Source organism: Thermobia domestica, chromosome 14 (genome assembly GCF_964235325.1).
Source record: "Thermobia domestica chromosome 14, izTheDome1.hap1.1, whole genome shotgun sequence".
Taxonomy (NCBI): domain Eukaryota; kingdom Metazoa; phylum Arthropoda; class Insecta; order Zygentoma; family Lepismatidae; genus Thermobia; species Thermobia domestica.
This window is the reverse complement of record NC_137467.1, coordinates 358,903-378,070: the sequence shown is the minus strand read 5'-3', so window position 1 is coordinate 378,070 and position 19,168 is coordinate 358,903. Positions and strand designations below refer to the sequence as shown.

Below are 19,168 nucleotides of genomic sequence, written 5' to 3'. Positions count from 1 at the left end.
TTTCTTTGTCTTCTCATATACGGTTACTAATCTACTCCAGGGTTAAAATAATTGAGCGTACATGAAAAATTATTTTCCTCGGGCGGAGTATTTCTGCATGGTATACAAAACCAGTGTTTTGTGTTTAAAGTGTTTCGTTTCTAATGTGAAAAACATTACAAGTGCTATAATAACTTGTATCACTGAGGAGCCCACATTACGGTACTTGTAAATGCAGCATAATCGTACTAACCTAAGCTACTCTACTCTACCAACTAAAACTAACCTAATTCTTGTGACCGTCTATCACAGGTTGATGCCTGCTTTTCGTATGATTGGTTGTTTTCATGACATTTTAGTTTGCAGGTGAATTATTATTTTGTACGCAATTGTTCGGGCATGCGCCAAGAAAATGCGAGTTTAGAGTGCATTTAGTTAGTGTTTAGAGCAAGAATAGCGATTCTTTAACTGGCGTCCATATTCTTAATCTGCACGGAAATTTATGGATGGCGGTGTCATAATTGTAATTAATAATACAAATAAAATAAAAAAGTAATTATCATCTAATCCTCCATAAGAGAAAATCTTTACACTACGCACCAGAGCAGATGAACGCTCTAGCATTGAGCCACAGCATCGTCTGTGATTCATTATTTAAGAGTAACGCCATAGTACGTTGTAACGGGAGCAGGAAAATTCGGTGTAGGAAATTTCGGTGTAGGAAAATTCGGTGTAAGAAAACTCGGTGTAGGAAAATTCGGTGTACAGAAAATTCGGTGTACGAAAAACTCGGTGTGGGGAATGTTCGGTGTAAAGAAAGATTCGTTGTAGTAGACAGTAGTATTTATTAAAAACTTAACTTTGAGCATAAATGAGCGTATTAGTTTTAAGTTCAAACTTTGTGTAGAACGTACTTTTACTGTCTGCTATACCAAATTTTGAAAAATTGTGATGGTGAAATAATTTGAATTCTAGATTTCGACGGATTTTAGCATTTCATGGCCCTTACATGACGAGAAATTTGTTTATTAATGTCCGTTTGTGTGATTTAGCGAAGCGATCATCGATACCAATCGACATTTCATTTAAAACTTAAGTTTTTATGCTGTTTTGGAGGATCTCTCCTAGAATTTTATATTTCAAAAAAAAAAAAAAAGTAGGTTACTAGACGGGTAAAGTTGAAAATTGTAGATTTTTCAAAAATGTTCTGACGATTTTATGTATATTTTATAAATAAATATTTACATTTAAATTCTTCAAAAACGACATAGTTTATTTATGTTACTCAAAGGTGTAAAAATAAATGCCTCAACTAAAGTATCTACGCCTGATTGGAGGAGAAGTCAATAAGGAGTCAATAGGGTTGCAGTACTTGTTTACCTTAACTTAAGGCAAACAAACTAAAGCGTCTGATTGGAGGAGAATTAAACTATTTGTACAAATATTATATGATAAAACCATCCTGCTTTATATTGCCCTTTCCACTAAGACTTTTTTGATCAATATATTTTTGCATCTTACATATGTATATGCAGAGTGATACTCCCGGATTCATTGGGCTCTAGAATTTCCAACTAAAGTCCGGTTTTCATGCGGTTTGTTGCAAATTATCAAGGGAGAATGGGAGGTTTATGGGACTATGTTTACTGGTTTAAATTCATCCGGGGTAATATCGAGCAGGCCGCAAGAAAAACAGCAAATATTCGCCATTGTACGTTACAGTTCGAATGAGATATTGGATATTTGAAGCGAAATTGAAGAATACAAATTAAGTGTTAGTGAGAATACAAATTAAGTGTTAGTGAAATGAAATGAAATCTTTAAGTTTTATGTCCAACAACATCCGCCAGCGGTGTCCGATGCTTCCCTGCCTTACTCAGAAGAGATCCTGTTTCCTGCAATTTATTCACTAGCGACCATATTATGTTCCTGTTTGGGGCAGAACGTGAGGCAAAGTTGCGTGTAGCTGCCCTTTCCGTAGCAACAACAGATCCCGGCCTCTAAAATCTTTTTAACGATAAAATCACGTTGCTCCAAAGAGTACATTATTGTAACTGCGTCCTGATCATATTGGTACAGTAGCACAGCATAATTCTCAATACGAAGGCCCAGTTTCCTGTTTCTTATTGACCGTCGCGAGGTTACCATCTAACGAAGAAACTCAAATCCCCATACCGCACCTCACCTAATTCCAATTCGGTACAGTGGCGAATATTTGCTGCTTTTCTAGAGGCGCGGCCTATATTACCCCAAATGAATGTAAACCAGTAAGCATAGTTCCATAAATCTTCCAACGTTCCTTGATCATTTGCCACAAACCGCATGAAAATCGGACTTCAGTTAGAAAATCTAGACCCCCAAATGAAATCCGTGAGTTTTAAAAGAATCACCTTGTATATGTTCTATGATGTACTATATAGGAAAGGTGTTTTTAGTTGTTCCTATAACTATTCTCTGAACTTATAGTTGTAATTGTTTTATTTCTGACAAAAAGTGTCAGCTTCATTGTGTGATGAAAAGTAGTTTATAGTAATACCCCGCAAAAGACATGCAAGAGGTATTGGACTCAAGGCAGAAAAATAAATTTGCTTTTCTTGAAATAGGTAATAACATTTTATTCGTTACATTACATGGTTTTCGTTTTCACAATATGAAATGTCGTAAATTATTGTAAGTAGTAATATTCAATATGTATTACACCGAATCTACCTTACACCAAAATTTCCCCACACCGAGTTTTCCGTACACCGAATTTTCTGTACACCGAATTTTCCTACACCGAGTTTTCTTACACCGAATTTTCTTACACCGAATTTTCCTACACCGAATTTTCCTAGACCCCGTTGTAACATATAATGCAACATTCGAATTTAAGTCATGCCAAAGAAAGAACGAAAAAGAGTAAGCGATTATAACAAAATCTGCTTTGTAGTTTCGTTTAACGCATTGTGATCATCCCCACAGCGTGAGATAAAATCTGCTAAGGTTAAGAGAATAAATTTACTCCCCACCCTCTCCTCAAATTTAAAAAAAAAAAAAAAATCCGTCATGCTTATATGGTTAGCGTGAAACCGCGATTCGAATCGGCTGGGATCCCACGTTAAGTTACATGTCCAATGTCCATGTATCATATAGGTTCGTGCTGAACGGAATGATTAACTCCCAGGTCAACCAACCCAATTTTAAAATATATATTCCACAACTTATACTCATAAAACATTTGTTTGATTTTTGGTATAATGTGTTGTACATTTTCCCAATCATCTGTGTCGAGTTTACCGTTCCACCTGTTTTTTGGGTTTCACTGTAATTTTTGGTAAAATTCGTGCGGTTTTGACACAGTATTATGTACGCGTTTTCTTTGACTCTCTTCCGTAATATTCAATGTGCACTTTCTCCCAAACTCCCTCCTTCCAGACACACACACGAATGACTTTAAAAATGTTCTGTGGTTAACGTTCGTAACAGCGAAATCGATTTTCGTCGAATATATCGTGACTTTTTTTTTTAAATACTATTTCCAATCGTCTCATTTGCTTCGAGTTTAAAGGGTCAATAATGAGAAGGTGAATTCTTCCCGAAAACACAGCGTGTGTTTTATTGGAGGTTATAGAGTTACCTCCTGTAGTTCGATGTTGAAATTAATAAAAGACAAAAAGGAGGATGGCTCGCTTGAAAACAGTGCATACCTTCAGTAGTTCCATTGTAAATTGACTATGCACGCTGCATGTTGAAGTTGGTTTGATTAATGAATGGTTCTTACCAGTAGCGTAGAGTGCTATGAGACATTGAGACACTGTCTACCCTTTCAAATCAAAAGAGCATAGCTTTAGAATTTCCTTATTAATAAGAACTAATATACATTTAATGTTGAAGAAAAATATAGAAATTATTAGGGCCAACGATAGCTTGGTTAATAAGAATAGTACTAGAGTCTTTCTAAATAATTTTACTTTACAAAACTCGGGGGGGGGGGGGGTAGTTCTATCTCCGTCAAACAGGTTGCAGAGAGACAACAAGAAACATGTCTCAACGCGGCTGAAACAAATACACTTGAGAAAGCGGCGCGCGCATGTGGTTGTAGGCTTCTCACTCGCTGAAACAACCTAGCAAAGAGACATTGATCAAAATGTCTCAGTAGCAGTAATGCCATGCTTCGCGAAATGATACCAATATACTTTTCATTCTTCCTTTTTGATATCCAATCATATTTCAAGGAAAATTATTAAGAAATAGAAGGAAATAAAAACCTAAATTAATAACTACCTTAAGAAGGTTTTATGGATACAGTAATTCATATAAATCTTTCACGATCTAGGTTCAGCTTCTGTTTAATCGCAATACTAGAGTGTATCAACACTGGGAAAGGCAAAAGCAAGGGCAGTAGGTTTTGCAGTCTGCTATTTTGTTGTTGCTTTTAAAATAGGTAAATTTGTATTTGGGTTTGTCTGAGTTAGTTATTCATTATTGTGCAAATCAAATGATTGGATATAGATTTACTGCACCAGTTGTTATTAAATGACATGTCTAAGCTCTTATATAAAAATCAGTATTAACTTTAAAAATAGCCAAATTATGAGAGTATTTTCTGAATCAGAAATCGTGCAAAGCTAATAGGAAGATTATACATAAAAGTAAATTATTAATTCAATTTAATGAATTTAGTGTATATACACCGAGATTTGTCAGAACAAATTTATATCAATATGTTGGTTTAATTTAATCGCTACGGAATGTGTTTATCGAAATTAGTTTTCCGTATATATATAGTAGTTCAACCTCGCGAAAATAAGTTTCTAACAAAATTTTGGAGTTCGATATATATATACGAAAATTAAAAATTGTTACACTGAAAATGTTCCTTTCGGAAATAATTATTAAAACAGAGTTCCTATAATTGTATTCACTCAGAGGTTTTCATCAGGAAGTAAAAACCTTAAACTCATAATTTTATTAGGTTCTGGATATCGATGCGATATTTTGCAACATGTGTCTGCTGTTTTTAATAATAGATTAAAAATGAAATGAAATCTTTGAGTTTTACGTCCCACGATTATGTCGACTTCGCTAAAGCAGACGACGATGATAAGAAATGAATGAAATGGTGGAATGAAGAAAGTGGGAGGAAACGGCATAACCCCAAGAAAACCCCACACACAGTGTTTGTCCACTACAAAATTCACTTGGCACGAACTGGGATCGAACCAAAGACCCCATGCACCTCTGAGCCACTACGGCCTGAAATAATAGATTATATAATTGATAATTTTCATATATTTGGATATATGTGGAGTATAAACATGTGTAAGAGACGTCAAACTATCTCAATACTGATATGAGGTTTTAAACTGCGAATAATTCCAAAATAAATAAAGAAAGTGGTCGGGTTAAATCGAAAAGTTTAAAGCTATTGCTATTATGGTATAATATACATGGAAAATTATTGTAACAGGTATTTAAAAAGAAGCCTCGCTAGCTCAGTGGCAGAGCAGTCGTGTAGATTTTCTCGAGATTCTCTCCGTTCTCTCCCACTTTCGTCAGTCCACCACTATCATCCAACTCATCACTCTTTGCCTTAGTTTCAGAGCATAATCGTGGAGCACTGAACACTCTCTCTCTCGCTATATATATATATATATATATATATATATATATATATATATATATATATATATATATATATATGTCTACCCATTGCGAAACTTAACGCTACGCTACTGGTTCTTACTAGCATTCGCGTATGCGTATCTTCTAGTCTCTTAATTTTTTTGCTTAAAAAGAACTTTTTTTTAAACATACAGGGTGCGGCACGTAAAACCGGCCCGTAAAGTGAACACATAAACTGAACTTCAATCCCCTTAAAACACGTCTGCAACTTCTCTCACTCGCATGAACCTGTTGACTCAATCTCCTGGTTGACTTTCGAGGACTTCTTGTCATTATCTCCTCCACCTGCATCTTTAATTCAGGTGTGCAGACAGATGGTCGTCTGTTCCTGGGAGCATTTTGAACCGATCCTGTACGCCGCCATTTTTCAATCAATTCCTGAATGGTGTTTTTTGCTGGCACAGAACGTCCTGGAAATTTCTCCCGAAACAAATTCTTTGTTTTCACAAAAGATCCAGTGAGAATGAACCCTTCAACAATGGCAACACGCTCGGGTATCGAATACGTCATTATCACACACTGACACTCACCCGGCTTAACGCAACGAGGCCTTTTTCTTAACTGGTTTCGACAAGTTTCACTGGCTGCGGCTGCACGTGACTGCTGCAGGTCACGTAAGTCGACCCGACCTCGACACGCCATCTCTTGGTAGGAAGGTAGATTATTTAAGTGTTGCCAAAAACACAATATACCAGAATATTACGACGGGCCGGTTTTACGTGCCGCACCCTGTAGTTTGAACTAGCCTACCCTGATACACAAAAATATCAAGAACTACTTGATGCATCACAGATTGAAAGTTAGGTAAGGAATTCGTGTGATGGATGTGACACTCAAAGCAGAAGTTGTAGACATCAACCATTGGTCATACATAACGAGGAGCGTTTTTTTGCAATTGATTAGCCTCTTGCGTTCCAGGTACAATTTTCCTATGTGCGTGTTTTAATACCTGGTTTTCATTTACTGGTAAAAGACTGTCTAGACCGTTTATATACTTGTAGAGCATAGTTATTGTATAAAGTTCAATGAATATCACTTTTTGTACAATCGTGCATGCGCGCGCACACACATCCACAAACACACATAAAATATGCATTGTTGAACATTTGGGTTGAAAAAGGGAAGTTTTGATGATCTGAAAAGATTTTATGCCGCTTCAGGTTGGCGACACTGACCTGTGATCAAAGACAAAGTTTGTTTTTTCTTTTTCTTTTCCAATCTCGAAGTTGCTAATTGTTTATCGTCAAAACAAACAAATGGCTTCCTTAGGCCTGCCATCTAGTGAGACAAAACTTTTTGTTGTTGTTTTCTGTCAGTAAGGTGCTGTCACCTAAGGAGAAACAGTAGAACTAACTCGTGCCTTGAATCAACTAAAAAATTCCAGCATCTTCAGGATTAATATGATCTTTAATAAAGGATACCGTATGTCTTCATGCTATCCCCATGGGTGTCACTGGACCGCAAGTTGTCGAAGAAAATATCACGTCCCCACTCTGATCTCTTTCTCCTTAGAAGTATACTACCACTTCCAGTTTCAGTATTGAGTAAACATCACCCCATACAAACATGGTGTACACGCAGAGTTGGCTGGTTTAAAGCAGCTCTTTTTTTTTTTTTTTTAACTGGTTTAAACCCAAAAAAAAAAAAAAAAAAACGAAAAATGTTCGTAAAAGTGTAAGTGTTCGTAAAATTTTGATGAACTTACATTTGTAGATTATCACATTTCACTCCCGTAAGTATCTTTCGTATCTATTTATGTATAAATGGGTCAGAGCCAAATTGGACTCAAATAATTCGTGTCTTTATTCACTTTTCTTACTGTTATGTAAATTAGGTCGTAGTATCTCTTTAACGTGGACTAATGAAAGTCGTAGTGAACAAACTTGGACTAAATTACTTCCTCTGTACTCTGCAGTATTTTGAAATTGTCCATATTCAATTCTGTATAATGGTTTCACTTGTGCAACTCCTTATGTTTTTGTCCTTCTGAAGTTACTCTTGACAATTAGACAATTATATTAACAAGTATGTAAAGATCGGTACAACGTATTTTTATCAGGAGTCCTTCGTGAGTGAGTCGGCATACGTATCGCATTTGTGGCCAATTAGAGTCCCGGTTTCGAGTTCAAATGCAGGACAATTTCTCTCGGATGTAAGTCGTGAAACGGTTTTTTATTCCGCTTTAAGCTTATGTGACCCCTTCCAGCATAACCCGGTTATTGTATAATAACACCAATGCGAAACAAACTTATTTCTGTCCATATGTGATATAAATACAAAGAGCAAATTATTTAAACCAAAAGAACCTGGCTTAAACAGAAAAAAATGTTGAACCAAAAGAACTTTTTTTTTTCAATAAAGACCGTGGTTTTTGCCAACCGTATGTACACGTGACACAGATAGTTGTTTTAACTATATTCAAGTTTACTAATTATTGATATTGAAGTTCTGAATTATCCATACGATCCTTTATTTTAATATATTGCGAATAACTGTGTGTTGAAATCCTAATGTAAAAAGTGTTTGTATTTTAACAGAATGGAAAGAAGAGGGGATCGACAAACTGTTACTGAATTGATTTGAAACTCAGAGCTTTACCAGTGAATACCAAAGAGTGCGATGGAGTCGGTGGCCAAGGCTGACAACAGCGACACTGCGTCAACATTTGACGCCGAGGAGGACAGAGATGACGCTTCTACGTCTACGCAGAACTTAATGACAACAGGTATGTATTCGAGTTCGCCATACATGAAATATTCATCGTTTGTAATAATACTCATTACTTACTGTTTAATCGGTAGGAAAACTGCATGTTTACTCAGGTTACAGGAGTTCATGTGAAAGAGAAATTAAATGAAATATTTGAGTTTAACGTCGTACGCTTATGTCTTTTAGGCTGAGGGAGATGCTGGTTAAGACGAGTGAATGATGATTTAAAAAATGAGTGGAATGAGAATGTGTGAGGAAACGGAAGTACCTGAGAAAACTCACGAACAAGATGTTCACCACAGACTTATTTGGCCGGGGATCGAACAAGAAACCCCCATACCAGAGGTAAGCGCTCTATCACTGAGCCCCTTATATAAAAGAAGTGTGTGTCATAATAAAAAGTTTTACGAAATTTTGTAGCACAAGGTTAAATATAGTAGGCCTGAATGATTTTGATTTGCACTTTTAAGTATTGTTCATTTTAAAAGATTACAGATCTAACGTATTTAAATAAAAAAAAAAAATCTTGCCAAATTACAGAGCTATTGAAAATCTAGCCTACTGTCTGTAAAAGTATTTACATATGATCGTTTTCAACTTCCCAAAACTAAAATACATCGTATTGAAATCCAGAGCAAAAATGATCAAACATATCAAAGTAAACCTAAAGAAACAAAAATCCTGACAACATTTTTTATGTAAAGCCCACACGAGTATCATGATAATGAAAATATTGATCGTAGTACCAGTCGATAGTTACAAGAATGTAATAATAGGCAAATTAATAAAGGTAGAGAGATCTTAATCCAGCTTTCAGATTTAGAAGAATTAATCTAATGATACACTCATTACTGGATCTCTGAACAAACGTAGATCTGAGAAATGTTAGAGAAATAATCTCTTTACACACTAGTTTACGAGATTCGACTCCTAGACGAGGGATAAAGAACTTTTTTTTTTCGTTCTCCATATCTCCAAAAGTATTAGGAATTGAGTTTTGAAAATATGTACACTCATGTTCAAAATGATTGTCGCATATCTATAACTATCTTCTTGTAAGAATATAATTTGATAATGATTTGGCAGTGTACTTTTAATACTGATACTATATGTATAAACGGGAAATGTATATTTGTGGTAATTTTCATAGGAAAATAATTATAAATACGAAAATTAGAATGTGTAAAACAAAATCTTGCTAAATGGACATGAAAATTTTATTTTGGTTTTATTGTTCTTATTTACTGTTCTTTTGATATGAAATTTGGCACATATATGTCTTTACCAATTACAGGGTGTCTATTGGTCACGAAAGTCATGAAAAAGTCACGAAATTTAGCTTTTGGGTCATGTTTTTTTATCTGTACAAATATAAGTGCAGACCGGAAAATTTTGTTCTATAAAACGTCAAATTTCACCACCAAAAATGTCTATGATCGGCTTTAGACGCTACCAAATCGCAACCAAAGTATGCTTCTATCGTATGTATGAAAATTCGGCTTAATTCGCACCCAAATTCGTACGTGAGAATGTTACGAAATTTTATGCTTTGGTGAAGAAAAAGTAACAAAATTTCATTTTGAAATTTTAATAGATACCCTGAATTATACACATATTAACATTATAATAAATACCGGGCGAATTCGTTATCAAATTATATTCCTACAACAACATATTTATAGACATGCGACAATAATTTTGCACATGAGTGTACAAATAATAACTTTATACCCTAGGGTACAGATGAGTTGGAATTTTGCGAGATACAAGTCCAAAAAGGGAAAAGAGGGTCTTGAAAGTTTATCGGAAATGTGATCCCTAGCCCTAAGCGTGGAAACGTGGTGGTAAGTAATTCCAGGGAAATCAAACTTGCACCCACGGCAAATTTGAAATATATATATCCTTGAGACATTTTTCGTATACTTATTTTTCCTGTGCAAGGAATAGGCACTCTGCTTCTTATTTTATAATTTGGATTAAATGTGAAGATCATTTTGAACATTCAAATTGTTCATCTTAAAATATTTCCATCATTTACTACACTCAACGAGAAGCTGTCAAGAAGTTAGTGCAATGACCTGGAAAAAAGCAACTATACGTACTTTTAAGACCATTATGGCATTAGTCTTTCTCTAGTGTATCGTGCTTCGTAAGATACCCCAGTGATCTTCATCTTGCGTCAGCCGTTTCTCTAGAAGTGTGACCTTTGGGCAAATCACATTTGTACTTCACAAACGACATTATCCATTGTGCCAAAATGGCTTCTTTCGAGTGAACCCTTCGTTTTCTGGAAATATATCACATGGTGCTAGATTCGGTGAATAATTTAATCAATATTTGATATCTTTAACTGCACTACCTTCGCTATTAATACATTGGCTCTGAATTAGCTGATAGTGTGGTATGATGATCCCCTCACAATCTCAGAACACGGACAGCATCAGTGTGGCGGTAGGCTTCGTCCTTATTTCCTTTGTTTTTGCGTCACCCAACTCCCTTCCATTGTGACTAGTCTAGTTGGCCGTAAAAGTCCTTTCGAGTTCTCCCATTCCACTTTGCTGACATTTATTTCATCCACAACATTTCTAATGGTTATCCTCTTGGTTAACCATTTTTGGTTCTAATGGTTAATGTTCCTGTATGATCTACGCTTCTCTGTGATGACGGAACTCTCCCCGCTGGTCTAGTGGCTAACGCTTCTGCTTTTGGTACGTGTCGTTCCAGGTTCAGTTCGTAGTTAGGTTAGATTTCTGGGCTTTCGACACATGACAGTGTAAGCCCTTCAGGAATAAGAGATATCGGCCCTCATTGATCACACTGTCCGGGGAATTGGGGAGGAGGGAAGTAATGGGAGCGGCTTGGGATCAGTGGGTGAAGAACCATCCCGACAATTACATTGTGTGAGTAATAAAGACGTCACTCAGAATGCATGGCCTGGTTTAAAAAAAAAAAAAAAAGCTTTTACACATTTTGTCCCCCCTTTGAATCGAATACGGAACAGCTTATACCAAATGTAAGCACAATGTAAGACATAGTACATATTCCAGCATATTTCATTTTGTTATTGAGCTCCTTCGTGGCTAAGCGGTTAGCGTAGGCGCCTTTGGCGTGGGAGACCCGACTTCGTTTCCCGGCGGCTTCGGAGTCCACGTTAATCAGTAGATCCACATCTCATATAGCCTCGCTGCTGAACGGGACGTTAAACTCAAAATCAACTCAACCCATTCATTTTGTTATTTTTGATGTCAGAGTTTACTTCCAAATATGCCTAATGCGTTTGTATCATAATAGAACGTGTATAGAATGCGAATGTATCTTTCTGATTTTCTTCTTTATGTTGTTGCTATTTTAAATGAAGCTATGCAATGTCTCTTGCAGCGCCTAACGAAAAGACAATAATGACTGGACAGACTTCGTACGATTGGGAGCACATTGAAACCTTTACAAAACAGATGCTTAAACGACGGATATTCATGGGACACTATCAAGAAAGGCGATACGTCGATTGTCTTCATCAATACAGGTACGTTCATAAAGTTTCTGTTCAAATTCCATCCATCCATATTGTAGTTCTTTCTCTGACATTTAGCATGGTCATTCGTGAATTGTGCGTTTTTATTAACACTGGCTACTCACTTGTATGTCAGGGTGTCAACTGATACTGGAAATACTTCAATTATGCTGAAATTCAATTCTGATACTGGAATTTTGATCCACATACTGGAAAAATCATGAAACTGGTAATTTGTCAACAATGTTTTTTTAATTGTTTTAATGGTCTTGGGAACAATTTTGTATCCATTGAGATTGTAAATTTTTCCAAAGCAATAATTAGATATTTAAAGCAATGGGTGGAGTGGAGGGCTGTGAGAGGAGTTGCGAGGCCCTTTTAAAAATGTTAAAAGATTTCAAAAAATCAAGGTTAACTAAATTTATTAAAAATAAAATCTTTTAATGGTGAAACAATTACAAACCTGAAATCATCAAGAGTGTGATTATTCCTAAAGAACTTTTAAAAAATTATTATATTTGGTATTCGAATTTTCCTGATGATTATACTAAATACACTGGAATTTTGAATATCAAACTCGATAGACACCTTGTATGTCCTCTTTAAATTTCGTATGCGAAAATGATGTGCACTTAACATTTGATAGTAATATTTTTCGTTAAGATTTTTACGACTGTTGTTTGATTTGGTCGTTGTGTCATTTTGTGAAGAACAGAGTGACTTAAATTGAGAGCTATAGATCAATCAGAAGTATTTTCTTAAAACCTCTCTATACCTCAACCTCAAAGTTACTCACTTTCATAATCAATACGTCAGTCACTCTGTTTACTCATATATCAAAATTACCAAATTGATACTCTTAATATCAGGTTTAAATTATATTGCCCTTGTAGTACACCATATCTTCATTATTGTTACTACTCTTTCTCGTAAGGGAAGCCGCAGTGGCTCAGTGGTAGAGCGTTCACCTCTGGTGGGTGGGGTCCGTGATTTGATCCCGGTTCGCGCCAAGTGAACTTGGTGGTGGACAAACATCGTGTGAGTGGGTTTTCTCGGTCTCGTCGGGAGTTTCCTCCCATTCTTCATTCCACCTTTTCATTCATTTGTCATCATCACTGTCTCCTTTAGCCTGGCCGGCATAGTCGTGGGACATAAAACTTAAAAGATTTCGTTTCATTTCTTTTCATTCCCCCAGGCTTCCCAACTACCACTCTATGGAGCTATGCGAATGAGTCATCTTACACGGATTGACTTTATTATCCGTATTAAATTATGTAAGCAGTGCGTGCATGTGTTGTTCAGCGTTGTATATCTTTCTAAAACTCACCTGTCTCTTAATTTCTCCTCTCTAGTGGTACACCTTATAATCCCTGTGCAGTGTCAAAATTTTAAGATTCTAGCTTAAACAGTTAGGCTTAGACATTCATCAGCCAATCAGGAACTCTTTCCATTATATATATAACTTTTGATTAATAGTTAACGGTAATCCATACGAAAACATCTTCCAATTTTTAGGTCCTTTTATTTGTGTCTAAGGAAATGTAAAACTAATAACACTTAGGATTCATTATTTAAAGTGTGAAAACATAATGTAGATTTATATACAAGTTCTGAGACGTAAACATTCATGTATATTCCATAGCTATTCCTTATAGGATAGTATTTCCTTTACCTGTCGTCGAGAACCGAAGCCAGTATCGTGCAGATGAAAGTATCCAAATTCGGCTAACAATGCTGTTATTTGATCTGTTATGCACCCAGCTCTGCAATCAGTATTACCGACGTTTCTTTGCACTTTCCAGTATTTTAACGGCATGAAGAGTGCATGTTCAAGTTTGTTTCATGTAATGCAGAATACCTTGTAAGTGGAAAAACTTAAATTCTTCATGAAATAATGATTAATGACTGAATTAATGTATTTTCCAGAGATGTAGTAGTTGTGAGTAACGCGGAAGAAGATTTGAAGATTGACTTGGAAAACGTCCGCAGGAAATTATTTGGATTGTTTCAAGGAAAGACGTGGATTGGAATTACAGGTGAGACAATATTAATAGAACTACAAACTCATTTATGTAGTGTTCTGTTGTTGTTTCTTATTCAGTAAGATGCTACAATTTAAGATCTAATATCCGAATGATCGTAATGTGGTCAACGTTCTCCCAACGAGGAGTGCTCTATATAATGGTGTGTCGTTTTTTGTATGAGATGACATTAATGAAAAGGTAAATTTCAAATTATCCTGTTGTATGATCGGAGGACCTGATTTAGTAATAAACTATGTTCATAGGGCCAAGCTCAATGCACAGATACACGACGGGACGTTCGGTTTGATATGACATATATTTAACACTAAGCAAATCTACCATTTAACTATTTACATTACAAGCGTTGTTGAATTATTATGATAATTGTGTGACGGCTTGCTATAGTTTAATAACACTTGATGTTCGTAGATAACGTCTTTGTATTGCACTGTTGCGCCAAGAATATGATATGCGAAATGAAATGCAATGTTTAATCGTGGCTGAGCTGCTTGCTTCCAGCCTATGTTGTCAATGTCCACTTGCTAACTGTCCACTGCCCTTCTCTCTTTCCGTTAGATTTAAAAAAGAACCAACCCAAAAGAAGAAAATATCCTTGCTTCTTCCTTTTGTCCACTAACCCTACTATGAGGGCGAAAGTCAATGGATGGAGGGGGGGGGGAAGGGGACCATAGTTCTTGGGAACTGTTGGCTTCCTTGGTTACAACACACACGAGAAAGAAAAAAAATACATGTTTTTTAAAACTGAACAAAATCCACTGCTATATACACCAACATATCCCGATACCACAGTTATTTATGTGCCGTGTATACCCACAGATGTATGTCACATTCCTGTGGCAGGCATCAGCACTTGCACATTGTGCTACAGGTGGTGAATAATTATTGATTAAGCACGTTCGCTTTTATCCACTGAAAACATGATGTTTGTGGCTGAACAATAAAGGAATCTCTTAACAGATTGAGATTAATTAGATTTATTGATCATCTCGCACCATATTTACATGTACGTTTGTACAGAATGCTAACGTCGATACCGTGTTTATAGTGAGAACCGTCGAACATCTCAAAATAGCCATTAACTGTAGATTGCGCCTCTTCATTGTTGGCAAATGTTTTACCACCGAGCCATTTAAGAAAAAAATAATCCGAGGAGGCTAAATTTGGCGAATAGGGTGCATGATGAAGCAATTCTAAGTTTAAATCGTTAATTTTGGCCATCGCGGTAACGTATGTATGAACTGATGGATAGTCTTGCTGACACAACACTTTCTTTTTTTGCTAAAATCAGCCGTTTTTTCTTGAGTTCATCACTCAAACGTTGCAATAAGTTTGTGCAAAATACTCGCCGTTGTTTTTCTTTTTTGAAGATAGTCAATGAAAATTATTCCACGCGCATTCCAAAATACTGACGGCATAACCTTGCCAGCAGATGGAACTGTCTTCGCCTTCTGTGAACCGATTCTCTCCATTCATTGCATTGTTTGACTGTTCCTTCGTCTCAGGTTTGAAGTAATGGACCCATGTTTTATCCATGCTTATAAATCGATACAAAAATTCGGCTTTACTGCAGTGAAGCATCGCCAAACACTTAATTGAAACATCCTTCCAACACTGTTTTTGTTCCATTGCTAGCAAACGTGGCATTGATTTTGCGCATATCTTTCTCATATCAAAATTTTGAGTCAATATGTGATACAACACTTTTTGAAATGTCTGACTATGTCTGCTAGCTCGTTACTTTCAGTCGACAATCGTCTAATACCATTCTTGTAAAATTTCTTCACTATTCTTGGCATGGTCATCTCTTTTGTTCGACCAACTGTCTCATTTAAACTCTGTCACCAATATTTTACTGTTGTAAACGAAGGGGCAACTTCCTTAGAGTAAAATCTACTTCGCCTTTGATATTGGTTGAACTAAGACTTTTCAAATAAAAGTATTAAATGAAATGAAATCTCTTTAAGTTTTACGTCCCACGGTATGCCGGTTAGGCTAAAGGAGACGGTGATGATGAGAAATGAATGAAATGGTGGAATGAACAAAGTGAGAGGAAACGGAAGAACCCCGAGAAAAGCCACGAGCACGGTGTTTGTCCACCACAAAGTCCACGCGGCGCGAGCAGGGATCGAACCAGAGACCACAAGCATCGGAGGTGAACACTCTACCAGTGAGCCACCGCGCCCCCACTCAAATAAAAGTATTTTATCACATAATGATGGCCCATTTTTCCATGTTTACATACTCACTGAGGATGTTCATTATTGATGGCTGCCAAACAAATACTACGTAATATAACGTCTTCAAACTTAAGGTAAACCATTGTAGTTTTTCAAACAATAACCGCCATCTATACGTCAGGTCGAATACTTCTGAGACTACCCTCGTATTACAGCAAATACTAGTTGGGTTTTATTATTGGTGCCTTCCATTTCAATTCAGGCAGAGCATGTACCATCACCATCTCAGATATTGTTGAAACTTTTTTTTATAGCAACTAGACATGTTTTTAAGAGACCCATATTTTTTTGTTTTGTCGAAAAAAAATTTCCCGCCAAGTAATGGGCCATCAAAGACGGGGAGTACAATTTATGAACTGTAGAAGACATGAAAAATGGTCAACTTCGGAGCCTCACCATTCGGCTATGGAGACAGGTAGAGTTATAATTCTTGTTGTGGTATGTACATAGGGATATAAATAAACTATATTTTATTATAGTTTGGTTTGCGCATTTGTATCTTTTTGTACATAAATTAACAAATGAACGTCAATTTACCTGAAAAGTCGAAGTTTGCGAATTTTTTTCGAGAACTTTCGGTTCGAATTTTAAAATTCTGTTTTCGCGGTTGGTAAGACCTGGTTACCTGCTTTCCGAAAAAAAATTTGTATCGCTTCTGTGTGCAACCGTGTTGTCGCAAAAAATTCGAGAAATTGTAAAATTTTCAAAAATCACCATTTTTGGGCGCCATTTTCTCGAAAACCCCATCTTTTAAAATTCTGAAATTTTGTCAGATGGTTCAACTTTACATGAATAATAAACACACCAAATACCATTCTCGACCAATGCTTCATGAATTAACTGCAGCCTTTTAAAGTTAGCGAAGTTTCCTTAACTTGTATGTCACAGTCAGCAACACTGGGAACAATAGAAGTGCAATGATTTGATGATGTTTGTGGTTCACATTAATTAAATGAAGAATAAAAGGTTTTCTTTTTGACTGGTTTTTTTTTTTCATTATTTTGATCAAGAAGGCTCTCTAAAATAGTAAAATGGGCCTCCCCCTACTCCTCCGTTTTCTTAAACCGAAATAATCTGTGGTGGAAATTACAATTACGAAACACACAAATTTTAAGTTTACTTGAAATGGCCATCCAATAAATTCTGATGATCTACAAAAAGCCTGAACTATTTATTACCTCAGTGATGATTTGCAATGCTCCAGACAAAGTCTCAATTAAGTGCGATGCTATTACAGTTATCGAAAAAGGACAAAAAGTTTTAAAAAAAAACGAAACATTTTCTTACGCGTTCCAAAGAAATTTACTGACTTTTTAAACAGAACAATACCAACATAAGAACGGGTCACTCGGAATTTTACAGTATTCGACTAAAGTGGGTCAGTCCGCAACCTGCGAGGGAAGTGTGTGTATGTGTGTGTGTATTGTGCAAATTTTAAGTTAGCTGCTACTGCGTTGCTACAAATCAAAGGTGCAGCCTGTATTGAAGCTGTCATGAGTGACCTATTTCCTTTAGTAGTATGATCCGTAGAAAATTACTACTGTCTTCTTTAAGAATGTGGTGAATGTCTTGGAGTGGAAGGAATAAGTGTGGAGTCTTTAATTATTGATCCTGACGAAAATGAAAGTGTTACGTATATCATATGGGAAAACAATAATCTCGTTAAAAGGCCATGCAAGGGTCTCTGCGACGGTATTCAGTGGGGGGGAGGTGTAAAGAATGTGGCAACGTGGCATAACCTTAGGCAAAAACAGATACACAGTATTAAAACCACAGAAATAAAAAAAATGAAATCTTTAAGTTTTACTTCCCATGCTTATGCCGGTTAGGCTAAAGGAGACGATGATTATGAGAAATGAATGAAATGGTGGAATGCAGAAAGTGGGATAAAACGGAATAACCCCGAAAAAAACCCACGAGCACGGTGTTTGTCCACCACAAAGCCCACACGGCGCGATCTGGGATCGAACCAGGGACCCCAAGCACCGGAGGTGAACGCTCTACCACTGAGCCACCGCGCCCCCACTAAAACCGCAGAAGAATTCGTGAGTATAGTGCAAGTACAAACTCCACGTATTACTCTCGTTTTGTTGCCTGGAACTGAATTCGACAACTTCCGGAAGAAAAAAACGGGAAAGTATGCGACCGGTAACTGGTATTCAACGAAGTCATCTTTGACTTTCGGAAAACGGCGAAGTTTTTATGGCAGTAACGGGTCACCATGAACTAACTTCATGCGTCCCCCAAAATCGAACTTCTACAATTCAAAGTGTAGATTTAAGAAATCTACAAAAAGGAACTTTTGTTACATACATATATGTATGATAACCAGTGGTGCGTAGCAAAAATATTATGAATAAATCATGAATTACGTGAAGTTGAAGTGCTGTTTATGCTTCCACATGGACCTTCAGCATTTGTGACTATCGACAATGTGCTACGCAGGGGCGGATCCAGGACGGACTTCTGGAAGGGGGGGGGGGGTAATTCTGCTACTTAGAGCTACTTTTAAGAGCTCCAAACTCTGAGATAGGTTTTATTTATATATAAAATAAAAAAGTTTCTTCTCCCTAGATCCACTCCTGGACGAGTTGTGAGTGAGCCAACACCTATTGGAGCACCTGCACGGTTACATGCTATTAGCGAAGAAGACCAACCAAGCAAATGATTGGTCCATGTAAAAATAAATAAATAAATAAAAATAAAAGTAAATCAGTGAAATTTTGTTTCCGAAGACCATTTTAAGTAAGTGAACTAGAAATTTGTGCGTTTCGTAATTGTAATTTCCACCACAGATTATTTCGGTTTAAGAAAACGGAGGAGTAGGGGGAGGCCCATTTTACTATTTTAGAGAGCCTTCTTGATCAACATAATGAAATGAAAAAAAAAAAAAAAAAAACAGTCAAGAAAACCTTTTATTCTTCATTTAATTAATGTGAACCACAAACATCATCAAATCATTGCACTTCTATTGTTCCCAGTGTTGCTGACTGTGACATACAAGTTAAGGAAACTTCGCT

General features: G+C 36.5%; 1 protein-coding gene across 3 annotated transcripts in view; it reads left to right on the top strand.

The window, feature by feature from the left end:
- Window positions 1-19,168, top strand: part of LOC145669474 (uncharacterized) — a 68,071-nt gene that overhangs the window by 3,008 nt on the left and 45,895 nt on the right. For all 3 annotated transcript variants that reach the window (XM_081737648.1, XM_081737649.1, XM_081737650.1), the window contains exons 2-4: window positions 8,184-8,371; window positions 11,734-11,878; window positions 13,793-13,902. In XM_081737648.1, the coding sequence (XP_081593774.1) occupies window positions 8,266-8,371; window positions 11,734-11,878; window positions 13,793-13,902 (361 nt within the window). In that variant the 5' untranslated portion in view covers window positions 8,184-8,265. The remainder of the gene's footprint in view (window positions 1-8,183; window positions 8,372-11,733; window positions 11,879-13,792; window positions 13,903-19,168) is intronic.